The sequence below is a fragment of the Populus euphratica genome, unplaced genomic scaffold (assembly GCF_000495115.2).
Source record: "Populus euphratica unplaced genomic scaffold, PopEup_1.0 scaffold32.1, whole genome shotgun sequence".
NCBI classification, from domain to species: domain Eukaryota; kingdom Viridiplantae; phylum Streptophyta; class Magnoliopsida; order Malpighiales; family Salicaceae; genus Populus; species Populus euphratica.
In genome coordinates, this window is record NW_011499861.1 from 536,364 (window position 1) to 552,252 (window position 15,889).

Genomic DNA, 15,889 nt, shown 5'->3' on the forward strand with positions numbered 1-15,889 from the left:
ATCTAATTTAATCAGTATGGTTTTTTATTTTGTTAAACTAAACAATTTTTAGTCACTACATTTAACATTAGTTTTGGATTACATGTTAAGTAGCCACAAGGCTCATGGCAGGTGTAATGATGAACTAATGACTTTAGGATAAGACTATAATGCAAATATTACTTGGATTTGAGCCTCATGCGTGCAGCTTGGTACTTGTTCATATTTGACTTGTTTATATTTGATGAAGGGCATATTTATTTTAGGTTTGTTTTTTATAAATTTTTTTATTAATATAAATATCTGGATTAAATTACGTATATCTTGATTAAATTCTATAAATTCTAAAATTAATAATTATATAAATCTCTAGTAATTAATATATTAATAACCATGGAGTTTGAATATAAGATTATAAAAAAAACAAATTTTTTAATGGTAAATTTTTAACACTGAACATCTATTAAATGATTATGTGAATGACCCTTAATGATTAGACGGTTCGCGTGGCCATTAACCCTTCGAATTAGCATATATGGTGTTTTGTTTTTTCTTTTCTCTTGTTTTCGCACATTACCCTTCAAAATTTCAGGGCATCCCTACAATTGTTCTCTCTTTCAAATTAATCTATATTTTTTTTATTAATATTTATTTTATAGATAATAATTTATCGAATTTGATTTTTTTTCAATCTTATTCTTTTTTAATTTTTTTATATATCAGGTTTAGTTTCAATTCTTTTTATTTCTATTTATTTTATTTAAAATAATTTTTAAAATTAATTTTTTTTTACGATTTCATTCTTCTTCAATTTTTTTCTATTAGATTTAATATTTATTTTTTTATTATTTTTTGATAAATTTTTTAAATGGATATTTATCTTCATGTTTATTGTTCAACATTAAATTGGTAAAGAATTAAACTTATTAATTAAACCTCAATCTAGAATTTTACAGATTATAAATTTGAGAAATTAGCTCGGGTTTAAGATTTTCATACGAGTTTAATTTTTTTAAAAAATTTATATTTTTTCAGTTTCATCCTTTAATATTTTTTTAATTAGATATTAGACTTTATTTTTTTATTTCTTTCCATTGAATTATTTGTCATTAATTTTAAAAATAACATAGGTTATCATGCCTTTTACCATTAGGTTGTTCCGTAATAAGTTTCATAGTTTTATTTAATTTGTTTTTAATGGAATTAACCCAATATCACAACAAGATTACAAGTTTTACATGCTAATTCAGGTAAACCCAGTTCATGTTTTTATTAACTTTTTTGGATTTTATATATATATATATATTAATTTTATCTTTTAATATTTTATTTACATATTGAACTTTAATTTTTTTATTTTATTTTTATAAAATTATCATATTTTTATTTAATTTTTTTTTGTTATTGATAAGATTTTTAAACCATTTATTTTTTTAAATAATTTTTTATTTTAATTTTATTTATTATTATTTGATTGATTAAGAATAGGCTTTTTATTTCCCAGTTTCCTTTGAAGTTTTCCCAACTTTATACCTATGATTATAGGATAGGGTTAGTATATTAAACTGATTTGATATAATTTTTTCTTTTAACAAAACACAATACTTATTTTAAGATTGCTCTGTGTTGCTTGCCAGCTTCTTGAAGTCAAATAAATAAAGAAAAAAAATAAAATAATACTAGAAGAGTGCTTGCCAGCTTCTTGAAGTCAAATAAAATAATACTAGAAGGGGAGAGCAGGGAGCTTGCGGTGGGGATTGCACGAGTGGAAGAAAGTGATTCATAGCATCTCCCGCCTCGGCAGCATCATCTTTGTACTGCACGCATGACGATTGCCAAGTATCCAACCAGCAAACAAACAACCATGAGAGCACAAAGGATATTGTATATAATGCTGGTGGATTTCTCTCGAATCATCATAACTGCTCCAAATCTTTGGAGCTCCGTCTCCAGTATGCTTTTTCGTAGATTCTTTGCCTACCTTGAATCTTGAATTTCTCTTCTTTCTATCAATCACAAACTGACACATAAATTTTCTAGTTGAAAATCTGCTCTCTGACGCCATTGTCAATCAAAGAATCCTTGAACCAAGCACGAAAACAATTTGCACTCGCTACCCTATATCTTCCTTGTCAAGCATCCGAGTAGCCCACGGACTGCCTAGTGGCGACTGTTAAAAAAGAAAAAACTCTATTGTTTTTTTTTAATTCAAAACTCTCTGTGCTGTATAATAAAAATACGAAATTATTTATAGTTGATATAATAGTAAATTGAAGGATATCAGATTGACATTTTAATACACCGATTTACCATAATAATAAATAGAGTCAATGGTGACTCCGCCGTGGAAAGAGCCGCATCTTTCTTGCTTGATAGGGTGGGCTTCCATTCACCACCGCAGACTAAAAAATATCTAGGCGACATTTGGCCTAGGAGAAGCCGAAAGGGTGGATGGGTTGGATGGGGACCTGGGATTTGCGTGGCACTATCATTTGATGGTCCCCCATCTAAAAGAGAGGAGGGAGGTCCTGTCTTGAAAGTAAGGGGTGGACCCCGAACCCTCAACTATGCTATTACCATCTTAATCGACTGACACGTGTGATATATAATTCCAATTTAATATGTATAACTTAAATTTAAATTTAAGGATAAATTAATTTAAAGTAATCCAATTTAAATTTTAAACACAATGTATGTAAATTATAAAATATAATTTTAAATTCAAAACGTAACTTTTATGTTTTAAATTTATTAGATTATTTTTTTTAATATATAAAAAAAATCTAAACATAATTAATACTTTTCTAGTAGATTTTTTTTATTATGTAGGAATTGACTTGATGTGATCTAATCAACCAGACGAGTCTCAAAAAACTTGAGTGACTAATAAAAATATAATTTAACTAAAAATAATTCAAGATGATTTTTTTTTAAATAACAAGACGATAATATATTGGATCGACTCGAGTCAACTCGAGTTAACTTTTCAAATCTATGAACTTAACATCTAACACGGGGGATGAATTATGTGTATCATTAATTTTACAATTATAACAAATTACTTCAAGTAAATGCAACAATCAATAATATAATTAAAGTAACTAAAGAAAAGAGTTAAAGAAGAGAATTTACAAACTCAATTTAACATGGTTCAACAAACCTATATCTACTATGTGTATCATTAATTTTACAATTATAATAAATTACTTCAAGTAAATGCAATAATCAATAATATAATTAAAGTAATTAAAGAAGAGAGTTAAAGAAGAGAATTTGTAAACTCAATTTAACATGGTTCAACAAACCTATATCTACATCTCGAGTACCAAACTACACTTGGGTATTACAATTTAAAGTTCTAATATCTTTATACCTCACTAAATAACACTTAAAAAATATAAAAATGTTTAAGTGTAGTAATAATAAGATTGAGTACTATTTATGCTAGAATATAAATGTTTAATAGCATAAATTAGAGTATGATCAAGGATTGATAATTTTGATGTTCTTTTACTCTTATAATAGCTTGTATATCATATATATCCGGATTCTCTTTCTAATTTTGTAATTAGACAAGCCATACATACATAAATATTTCTAAGGAAAAATAGCTATTTATAGTCATTACAGTCCCACTGGTAGCTAAAATCGTCTACCAATTTAGATTAGTCAAGTCAATTCGTTGGTCAGTTCCTGCAAAAATCTCAATTGTTCATCACTAATGAATAAGCGGTTGATTGATTCATTAGATAATCTCAAATAATCGACAAGTTCATGCAGAATTTTAGATTTAATAGTTTAATTTAGATGAATTTTTAGAACCGTCTAACTTAGATTTTATATGATTATTATCAATCATTTAATGTATATAGAGTGAAATATATAAGTTTATTTTAATTGTGTCATCAAATAAGATATAAAGATTAATATTTAATCACTAAAATGAACATTTATTATAAGTCTTCACTTTGCTCTCTTATTGGATTTCAAGATTGAGTTCTTCACATAATTCATTATACTTATTAACATGTTCTTTGTATAAAACATGTTTAAAGCGTATTCTCAATAACGTATATTATTAGTTCATGTTTTATTTTATTGCTATCATCAAAATATATAAAAATATAAATAAGGGACCCTAAAGTCAACAATAAGATCATGATAACTCTATAAAGAAAAATTGAAATAAACTATAAAGCTTAATTTCTAATAAACTCATTTTTGAATGATGAAATCAAGAAAAAAATAATCTAAAAAAATAGCACGATAAAACAATCTAGGTCTATATGGGTTGACTCATAAAACTCATGACCAAGGTTATAAAATTATGTTAACTTCATAGAAAATAAACTGAAACAAATGACAAAGCATAATTCATAATCAATTAAATGTTGAAGTGTTGAATAATGAAACTAAAAAAAAATATCAATTAAAAAATAAATAAAATTATTTTTTGAATCAATTGGGTTAACTGCCAAACCTATGATATAAGCCATAAAACTAAAATAACCATAAAGAAAGCAAAACACAACAAATTATGAAGTCCAATATCTAATAAACGAAGTGTTAAAAGATGAAATTAAAAATAAAAATAATTTTTTTTAAAGAAACAATAAAAAGAAAAAAATATTATTCATAAAACAAAACAGATGGACTGAAATATCTCAGGTAGAATTTGATTGAAAAATCTAGAATGGATTGAGATTCAGAGCGAGATGAATTTTTTCTCAATTTGTTCCATTTTTTGAAATGATATAAGATATATTGGTCATTCCAAGTGAAACAAAACAAAATTGACAACCTTGTATTTAAGTAGCTAAAAATAACAATTTAATATAAACTTAGCTCGAATTGATGGATAATTACCTTATTTAATGGATAATAGATAAGGTATAATATTATTAAACCCGACTCAAACCTAACCCTATATATATTACTATTTTTTAATATTAAATAATAGTTGAATAATAGATCTTCACATGAATACCAAAAACACGATGGATAAAATATAAATATCCAATTTTTTTACATGTAAATAATAATAAATATTATATATGTGTGTAAATGACTCATGTATATTTATTTACATCTTTACAAGTAGCTAACAAGTGTGTCTCCTAGACAAAAATTATTAGGCAAGGCCACGTTAGGTGTAAAGGGATTATAGAGATGATGTCATGTTAAATGACTCCAAAAAAAATATAGTTGGTTGGTTGGTTCCTAGTTATATAGTTATGAAACTTGGCTCAGCTTGACTTGACAAGTTAACCTAGGATCTGGGTGGCCGGGGTCCTTAGTCGGATTTTAAATAGGTAAAACTTGGGCTTGCAATTAGCTTGATCAAACTAAGTAACCTACTAGGTCAGCTCGAAACTCGGGTAACCCAACATAATCCAGGTGAGACTCAAGTTTTTTTTTTTAACATTTTCTTAATAAACCCAAAAAAATATACCTAGCCTTATAATTTTTTTATAGCCTACATCCATATAGATTGTTCCTTAACTTTTCGATGTGGGGTAACTACACTACACTTTATATATTTTTTTTTATATCCTACATTCATATGACTTTTGTTTTAGCTTTTTAATGTGGGATAACTATACTATATTTCATGCCTTGTATTTTTTTTTTTATATAATCTACATCCACATATATTGTTTTATATATTTTTTATGTAAGATAACTATATATGACTACATTTACATGAATTATTTCTTAAAAGTTTTACATGACATTAGTATATTACACCTCATATTTCTTTTTTAATAGTTTACATTCATATAGACTGTTTCTTAGCTTTTTTATTAATTTTTAATGTGAGATAGCTATGCGTAGTATATATCCAAATAGATTGCTTCTTAACTTTTTAATGTGAAATAATTATATTGCACCTCATTTTTTTTTTTATAGTTTATATCCACATGAATTATTTCTTTACTTTTCAATGTGAGATAACTATACTACATTTCATCCTTTATATTTTTTTTACAGCTTGCATTTATATGCATTGTTTCTAATCTTTTTTCATGTGAGATATTAAAATTTTAAATATTTTGGGTTGACCTTGGTTAACTTATATGACTCGAGACCCAACTTCTTGACCTGATCAACCCCTAAACCAAGTTTAATAATTATACTTAGTAGAAAACAAAATGTACTAAGGGAATGGTGATAAAAAGAAAGCTCGACTAAAGTCTCATTATCAAATTATTAATATATTTACTTGATTAGTATAATCTAATCGTATCATTGAATCACAATAGTTAGTTTCAAAACACAAAGATTTTAGTTATTATTAATAATTATATCATGATAACTCGAGTTGATTTTGTTTATTTTTTTTATATTTTTTAATTCAGTTATATAATTTTTTTATATACTTTATATGAAGTTATCATGATCTTATCATCCAAATTAGTGGTTAGCAAATTTAATCCAGTTAACTTGGTTTATTTTTTTGGGTTTTTTTAATTGAATTTTTTTCAATTTTACCATTGAACAACTCAATATTTTTTTATGTTTTTTTCAATTCATCCTGCAATATTAAGTTTGATAATAAAACTTCATAAGTTTTTCATTGTGCTTTTTGTTGAGTTATTTTAGTCTTATGAATTTAGTTTTTTTTTTTGAATTTCAATATTTAACATTAGATATGTTAAAAGTGAAACTTTGTAATTTTCTTTGTATTTACTTTTTATAAAATTATATTGGTCCCTTAATTCAAGTCGGAGATTTAAAAGGTTAGGTCCGGTTGACTTGAGTTTTTTTTTCTGTTTTTTTAATTGATTTTTTTACTTTATCTTTTAATATTGAGTTGGTTGAAAATTAATTTTTATATATTTTTTATTTTTTATGGGTTTATCTTGATTTCATCATTTAAATTATGGGTTTGACAAATTAACTCTAATAGTTTTTTTAATTAGTTTTTTATTTTATCTTTCAGTAGTAATATTAGGAGCTAGCTTTTAAAATTTATTTTTGTATAATTTTTATAAAATTATTAGAATATTATGATCTAAATTAAAATAATATATTATCATCCTAATATTAAAAAATATCATTCACTATTATATTATTGTATTAATATTTTAAAAAATATATAATTTAATATTATAATTATTTGGTTTTTATTAAAAAACTATTAGCAATGCTTAAACGCTTTTTTATGTTAAAAAAATTGATTTCACCCGCAGCTACAAACCTACTACTGCTGATAATACTCTCTCACAATGGATTGAATTAAACTCAATCATATCTGCAATTCTGCGAATTAGGAATAATATTATATGCCTCCCACTAGAGGCATCCTCCGCTTGCTCGTATCCAATTTGTCTGACTGATTCAACTTCCACATCCTCTCTATCTCTCTCTGCTTTGCTCTGGTTTGTAATCTTCTCTTTCTCCTTCTTTATTAATTTGTTTGCTTTAATCGGAGATGCTTATTGCTTCTTGGATGCTAAAGTGAAGGCAGATTTATTAGTTGCTGTTTTACTGACAAGAGTTTTGTGTTTATGCTTCAATTTTATGGATTGTGCTTTTGCTATTTCTACATACAAGGTAAATCTCGTTTAAATCTACGCCGCGTTGTGCTAGTTGGCAGTGTATGATTTTGCAAAAGAGACGCTGAGTGCGTGCGTGCTTTTTGGCTTTGGTGATTATGCGTGAGAGAGAGAGATGTAATTTTATTGGCATTTATGGAATTTGCTTGCATCCAGACATGCTTTTTGCAAGTCTGTTAGCACCTACCTAGCTTAATGCTTGGAGCTCTTCGGTGCTTTGAAAGTAAGTTTGCTTAATTATACATGCTACATTAAGATGAATTTTGGATCATTTAAGCCTTTGCTTGTGGGTGGATCTCTTGTGATTGCATGCTTTTGTTTGTTTCCGGCTCTATTTGTTGCTTTCATTTGCTCTCCATGATCCACTACCGTCTTCGTTGTTATTTTAGCTCTATGATCTGGTATTAGTGCAAAAGCTCTCGTATAATCTTTGATTCTAGTTACTGTATCTGGTATTTCTCAAGTTCTGCTGCTATTTTATACGATGAAAACTTCCTCGACTACTTTGGAATCCTCTACAAGCTTCTCCTACTCACTTAGATTGTCAAGTGTGGAGGTTCTCAAGATCAATGTTTTCTTTCGATAAGCATTGGTTACGTGTACCAAAATCCTGGTTGCGGTATACCTAGCATAACTTGCTTTAAATTTTTATTGAAGTTATCTAGTTCCAGGGTACTCTATATATATTCTCTTTTGTGTTTTAACTGTTACTTCCCCTCCACTTTGGAGCCTCACTGGCAGTAGAGCTCATACAAAATTTGGACTCTGATGTAGGTTAATTGCAATCAAAGTTTCTTACGCATTGCTGATGTGTGAAATAAAAGAGAGTGATGGCAGCAGCAGAAGCCGGGGCTGTATGGCAAGGAACAGCTAATCGCTGTTTTGTTCAAGAAGATGCCAGAAGAGCTCCCAAGCTAGCTTGTTGCCAATCATCATCTTCATCATCTAAGTGATTGGATGGATAACCAAGTGCAGCAGATATGCCATATCAATCTTCTGTAGGTTTCATGCCCACCAAAACGAATCCCTCATATTACAGTCTACCCCCTGATACAAGCTGGTGGCTTCAACTTCAACCTAGCTATGGGTACCAAAAATATTTAACACGTGAGCAGTTGAATGCTTTGGAAACTGAGTTGGAAAGCTTGAGAACTAACATTGTAGGCTCACCCTCTAAAAATGAAATTTGTAAACAAGATGATGAAGACAACATGTCTCTGGATGGCAGCAAGAATAGCGAGTCATCTCTTGATTCATATTATAGGATCTCTGCTGATTATATGAAGAAAGATTGTGATGTTAAGAAACAAGAGCTAAAGGGTTTATATGACAAGGATTTTCAAGAATTTAATGAGCATAAGGATGCAAGGAGGAACTCCAAGTTGACGGAGATGGATCTTATTGGATGGCCTGAATCACGAAAGGACAATGAGTATGGCTTTGATCCAGAATCATCTTGGATTGGGAGTGAAAAGAACATGCCATGGTGGCGCCAAACAGATAAAGATGATCTGGCCTCCCTGGTTGCACAGAAGTCACTTGATTATATTGGGAATTGTGACCTTCCCGCACCTCAAAAGGTTCACATCAGGAAATACCCATGTGCTCATTCTGGATCTTTTCAGCATGATAATACACTGGCATCATCTCTGGATTGGGAGGCACAAATTGGCTGTTTCTCCTCCGCCACTGGTCATGTGCAGGGCTGTCCCAAATCTGAAGGCATGCCTGGAAAACAAAGAGGTTCAACTGAAGGGCAATCACTAAGTGGTTCTGACAAGGCATGCAGGTATTTCTTAGATCATGTCTTCTGGTGGTATTTGTTCTCCATTAGTTCTGCACAACATATAAATGCGTCAATCTATTGTTCAAAAACAACATGGTTTTGATCAGTCATCCAGGTTTTCTCTGAGCTTGTATTTTCTGGTGATATTTATTGGATGAATATTGTATCACTTATATTATTTTGCTGCACTACCTCTGCTATTATTTTGTGAAAAAAAGAAGCTAATAGCGTAATATAGCTGTTTATTATCATGTAAATACTTCTATTTGCCTGTTTGCTATTCACCCATGGTGTTCAAATTTCTTACCTCCAAAAAAAAATGAAAGAATTCTAGTTCTGAAAGGTTGAGTAAATAGAAAATCCGATTGATTATTTAATATGTCGTGCTTAGTGTGTGATTCGTTGGTTTTTCAAAGGTCAAGATAAAAAAAATCAAAATAAAGACCAGTGCATATTATGAACTAATGAATTCTTAAGTATAAAGCGACAATGAACTCATTGCTTCACATTATGTGGATCTGGATTAAAAAAAAGAAGTCAAAGTCTTGCTACTCATCCATGGTGTTCAAATTTCTTATATTTGTTTTTGAATAAGTTTGCCTGACATGTAAATGCATCAATTTATTGGCCAAATATCTTTACACTCTTCCTATTATTTTGCTGCACTACTTCTCTGCTATAATGTTGTAAAAAAAGGCTATTGTAGCAGTTTACTAACATAGAATACTTCTATGTGCATTTATGCTACTCATCCATGATGGTCAAATTTCTTACCTGCAACCTGAAATGAAGTTATGCAGCAACCATTAAGGAAGCTGCAGAAATTGGACAAATTTCTGAGAGTGATCCTTGCAAGGCTCAACTACTGGAAGCACTCCGTCATTCTCAGACACGTGCAAGGGAAGCTGAGCAGGTAGCAAAGCAAGCATGTGCTGAGAAGGAGCATATTGTCAAACTCTTCTTCAAACAAGCCTCTCAACTCTTTGCCTATAAGCAGTGGTTCCAACTGCTGCAGCTCGAAACCCTTTACTACCAGATGAAAAACAGCGACCAGCCAATATCTAATCTCCTCCCTGTAGTTCTTCCATGGATTCCTCAAAAAGGTAGGAAACTGTGCAAGAGCTGGCAAAAGTCATCAAAGGGTAAACGAGGCAAGGAATGTCATCCAAAGCATGATATTGGCAAGTATGCTGTTGCTTTTGCATTAGGGTTGGGTCTTGTTGGTGCTGGGTTGCTTGTGGGATGGACAGTGGGTTGGGTGCTGCCTTTCTAGAGTATCAGCCAAATTCCCTCTTGTGAAAATTGATTTACAACGAAACATTTGTTTCCATGTATGTATTTTTTTTTATTTGTTCTTTGTCCTGATGTTACCTCTGCGTAGATGATGTGTGGAGCTGTTCGTGTGTATATTTTGGGATGATTATGTTCTGGCTCCAGAAGATCTCATCAATCTTCTCTTTTGGTGATCATCTGTACATTTGATTGAACTTTAGTATTGATCTAGTATTAGTGTTGCTATCTGTCACTCCCTCCCCATTCAATGTTGTGGTGGTCGGAAATTGTGTCTGGGAGCCCTTTTGGTTGCGCTTCAAAAGTGGTCGGAAATTGTGTCTGGGAGCCCTTCTGGGAGCCCTTTTGGTTGCGCTTCAAGAGTGTTTACGGCTTAAAAAAAATATCAAATTAATAATTTTTTTAATATTTTATAAAAAATTTGATGCATAAATGTAAAAAATATAAAAAAAATTATTTTAACATATTTTAAATTAAAAAATACTTTTAAAAGATACTTTGCATTATTCTACGGTAAGTGCTCACTCCCATGGCTCCCGCTGTATTTTAAATTAAAAAATGCTTTTAAAAAATGCTTTGCATTGTTATACATATATGGTATGGTGGATTAAAAAAAGTGAGGCGGTGGTCTGGTAAAGAACTTAAAAACTAGAGCTGGAAGCCTCTTGTACCACAGCCAGGATTCATGCCCCGACTCTTCTGTGGAATCCACACTGTTTATGGATTCTTGAGTTGGTGGTTGTGTGCTTTAGTTTTTTTCAGTTTGAGAAAACTGAAAATTCTGATTTTGGTGTCTGTCACGTGTGGTTATGGGAGGAGAAACTAGAAAGTTTAGGGCTAAAAATTGCCTCTTTTTATTTTTCTTCTTCTTCAGTACCCGTCAATTTGTTTTTGGGTAGTTTTAAGGTGAAGCATGGAATAAATTCATAATAGCATAAATGGCTGCATGAATACTATCTTTTTATGCAGTAGTCGTAATCTTCCGATAATAGCCCTTTCTTGTTTTTTTTTTATTATTTATGTGAGGTGTCCGGACCAGCTTGCACGCACCACGACTAATCCCCACGGCCCACTGAATACCCTGCAAACCCAGTAGGCATATAAAGCACCGCGGGAATAACAGGCGTGCACGCTAGGGCTCGAATCCAAGTACAATGAAAGAAAACAAGCCCCTTCTACCACTAGACCAAATCCTAAATTGACATCATTTCGGGTGCATGCTAAACTTCAATCCTAGGTTAGTTAGAAATTAATTCAATTTGGACCTACCAAATTGATCTAGGCTTAGAGGACAATGGTCCTTGTATAAAAGTCCAACCAACTCAATTATCCGACCCACACTGGCCCGGCCTGAACACTCGAGGCTCCATCCGGCTTTAAAGAGAGGACCTGGATCCGGGCGAGTACCCATCGTCTTCAAAGATCCTCCCAGCTACATCAGAAATTTGGACAGAGAGAGAGAGAGAGAGAGAGAGAGAGAGAAACAAAAATGCCGGTGATGGAAAAGTTGAGGATGTTCATAGCGCAAGAGCCTGTGGTGGCTGCTTCTTGCCTTATTGGTGGTATCGGTAAGTTTTCTTCGTCAATTTGTTTTTCAATTCCGTCCTTCAATTAATGAGACTATGGTTCGTTAAGATTAGATAAGATTAATTAGTGAATAAAATGCTTAACAATCAATTTCATGCTGGTGGGATTTCCATGTGAACTGTACCAAAACAGTATTAGGGACTTAGGGTTTCTCATTTCAATTTTCAATTCTTTTTTTCTAAAATTTACTTTAATTGAATTGGTAAATGAATGTTTACGGCTTGATTGAAATTCACAGTAGAATTGTACCCGATAAAGCTACAGGCGTGCACGCTAGGGCTCGAATCCAAGTACAATGAAAGAAAACAAGCCCCTTCTACCACTAGACCAAATCCTAAATTGACATCATTTCGGGTGCATGCTAAACTTCAATCCTAGGTTAGTTAGAAATTAATTCAATTTGGACCTACCAAATTGATCTAGGCTTAGAGGACAATGGTCCTTGTATAAAAGTCCAACCAACTCAATTATCCGACCCACACTGGCCCGGCCTGAACACTCGAGGCTCCATCCGGCTTTAAAGAGAGGACCTGGATCCGGGCGAGTACCCATCGTCTTCAAAGATCCTCCCAGCTACATCAGAAATTTGGACAGAGAGAGAGAGAGAGAGAGAGAGAGAGAGAGAGAGAGAGAGAGAGAGAGAGAGAGAGAGAGAGAGAAACAAAAATGCCGGTGATGGAAAAGTTGAGGATGTTCATAGCGCAAGAGCCTGTGGTGGCTGCTTCTTGCCTTATTGGTGGTATCGGTAAGTTTTCTTCGTCAATTTGTTTTTCAATTCCGTCCTTCAATTAATGAGACTATGGTTCGTTAAGATTAGATAAGATTAATTAGTGAATAAAATGCTTAACAATCAATTTCATGCTGGTGGGATTTCCATGTGAACTGTACCAAAACAGTATTAGGGACTTAGGGTTTCTCATTTCAATTTTCAATTCTTTTTTTCTAAAATTTACTTTAATTGAATTGGTAAATGAATGTTTACGGCTTGATTGAAATTCACAGTAGAATTGTACCCGATAAAGCTTTCGTGTAGCTGATGATCACGTTCTGACAGAATATTCCTTGAGTTGCCAAATTCTAAATTTGCAGTAACTTTAAATATTCTACCGATCCATGTGGTGTTCTTACTTATAAACTGGAGAGAACTTATGCAACGACAACATCCTACTTTATTGTACTCGATGGAGGCTTAATTTTTTTGGAATATGGAAAAAATCCCTAGTGCTTTCTTTAAACTTTATCAAAATTTCAGGTCTCTTCCTTCCAGCTGTGGTGAGGCCCATTCTGGATTCCTTAGAAGGAAGCAAGCACGTCCCTGAAAAGCAGCCTTCCATTAGTGATGTGAGTATTTAGTTTTATAGCTTGTTATAATTGTTCCAATCCAAAACATTGGAACAAATGTTTAGTCTCTGTACTACTTTTGGGTGGATTGTGTTTTGTACTTATATGCATAGCTGAGCTCCTATTTTAGGTGTTAACCCCTTAAGACCTGTGGATAACCCCCCTCAAGACCTGTGGATAGTTTTAGCAATTAGCACTGCCTTAGGACCTGTGGATAGTTTTAGTAATTAGCACTGCACTGTTAAATTTTTCTTGATCATGGCATATTACTCATCCAGTAATGATCCTTGTTCTGAATAGATGAGCCTTGCTATAAGTATTGTTTTGTTGATACTCCATGGTGTCTCAACTTGTTCGCCCACATTGATATAAATTGGAATATTCTGTCCAGACATGGCATTTTGACTAATTATATGAAAGGAAACAATTCTTGCTGGGTCTGATTGGGTTATGATGTGGATTTCTTGATCACGTGGTCAAGCAACCTCCAATGACATTGAAATACAACCCGGAAAGCTGAAAACCAGATTTGATAGAACTCTGATCTAGAGGTAATAATGTATCTAAGAACCAAAGGTATTATTAGAGTAAACATGAACCCAAAGATAACCATGTAACTAAGAACCCGAAGTACACAAATAACGCCACGATGCTAGTAATCTTCGATAAGTCGAATGTACGATCTTTATCCCTGCAAAGAAAAGATGTTTTACTGCAAATAATCAAAAGAAAGAAACTCTTATTTATTACCACCAAGCTACTGAAATTTGTAGCTCTAAAAACATTATATAATCTCCTCTAAATAACTCTAATGGATTCCTTTTGGATTGCAAGCTAATAAAACTAAACTAGGAATCAACTAACATAAGTCCAATAATGAAATAAATCCCTAAACAATGTCTAATGGTGTAGAACAAACCCAAATTAAAAATAATTGTTTAATATCAAATAAATAAAATAGGATAATAAAAACAAAGTTTTCATGCTAGAATCTCTCCATGCAGCCGAAACTTTTAGTGTGGGAATTCAACTAGGAAACTTTGTTTTGATTGCTAGAATTTCTTTTCTTATATTCTATCCTCTTAGTCTCCTTGATATGCTAGGAATACTTGCAAAATAAGGAAAAGAAACTTAAGGGGAAGATCCTCTTAGATGCCGCCACATCAAGTCTATGTGGGACATGGAATCCTTGCAAAGTATGGATTTCAATTCTTCAATGAATCCAAGCATTAGGAACCCTCTTAGCCCAAGTCTGTGCATAAGTTTAGAGCCTAAATAAGCCTCATTTAATTCCCTTTTCTGTCCAAAATTAACTCATTACAGATCTGGATTGATTGGGCTGGAAAAAGCCAAGAAAGAATACTTTCTCGACAGATATATCAAAACAGTAACAACTTAAATCAATTTAAAATAATGTTCCCAAACTCTGATTGACCTGAAATCCTACCATAGTATAGCTCCATATGTCTAGTATCTTCCTGTAAAATTTCAACTTGACCTAATATATAGTTTGAGAGACATGCTTGATCTTGCAAAACTGGTCAGTGGTCATTTTGAGGTAAAGTTCAGACCTAACTTGATTTGTATCAGGTTACAGCTAATTGGTTGTTTGCATATTTTAACAAAAGTTTGCATGGTTATGCATTTTCAATTTCCCGTCATTTGTTCTGTTTTTGTAAGTTTATGATTATATTTAGATGAAGAATGCATAAACCTGCTGAAACCACGTCTAAATTATCAAAGCCTTGGAGGCTTGTTAGTACCTTGCAGGGACGTGTTGCATGCTTGATTTTGTTGTTTTAGGTGCTGTACTTAATTGGGCATCAAAGGGCTAAGCCAAGTTTGTGATATTGAAAGGGCATTTAACATTCTTGAACCATCTTCATGAGAATTTCCAACTATGCTATTGTTCCTTTATATGTTTGAGTATTGATGTCTCGCATTTTTGCAGGTGCTTGCAGGTATGACAGGCAAAAGGCAGGGATGAATCATTTGTAGAAGCAAGTGGCAGAGTTTCAAACGTTCCCCCAGCCCCATTGTATTGTTACTCTTTTTTCCGGTTCCTAACAGCTTGAAATAAGTCTTACCTTTTTACATGATGGAACCCTCATAAATATTGAATGTTGGGCATCAACCTGTTTTGTGTAAGCACATGAATGTTTTCTTGTCAAGTTGATTGCACTTTAATCAAAGCTAGCTTCATTTTCCTCCAAAACTCATTTGTATTTTTATCAGATGAATTTGAATCTCTTCATTACAGAGGCCGCAGGAGTGGATTCTTTAATATCTATATTAACGTTACTATCATATGGGTATCATATTATGATGGGCTGCTAGCCACCGTAGC

General features: G+C 32.0%; 1 protein-coding gene and 1 long non-coding RNA gene across 2 annotated transcripts; both read left to right on the forward strand.

Moving 5' to 3' along the window:
• Nucleotides 1-8,431: 8,431 nt before the first annotated feature.
• On the forward strand, nucleotides 8,432-10,845 carry LOC105124744 (uncharacterized). Its single transcript, XM_011024856.1, has 2 exons — nucleotides 8,432-9,327; nucleotides 10,117-10,845. Exons 1-2 carry the CDS (start codon nucleotides 8,519-8,521, stop codon nucleotides 10,595-10,597), a joined length of 1,290 nt encoding a protein of 429 aa, XP_011023158.1. The 5' UTR covers nucleotides 8,432-8,518; the 3' UTR covers nucleotides 10,598-10,845.
• Nucleotides 10,846-11,961: 1,116 nt separating this feature from the next.
• LOC105124745 (uncharacterized) lies at nucleotides 11,962-15,693 on the forward strand. Its single transcript, XR_842108.1, has 3 exons — nucleotides 11,962-12,182; nucleotides 13,454-13,542; nucleotides 15,494-15,693. It is a non-coding gene; the product is annotated as an uncharacterized LOC105124745 (long non-coding RNA).
• Nucleotides 15,694-15,889: the final 196 nt, after the last annotated feature.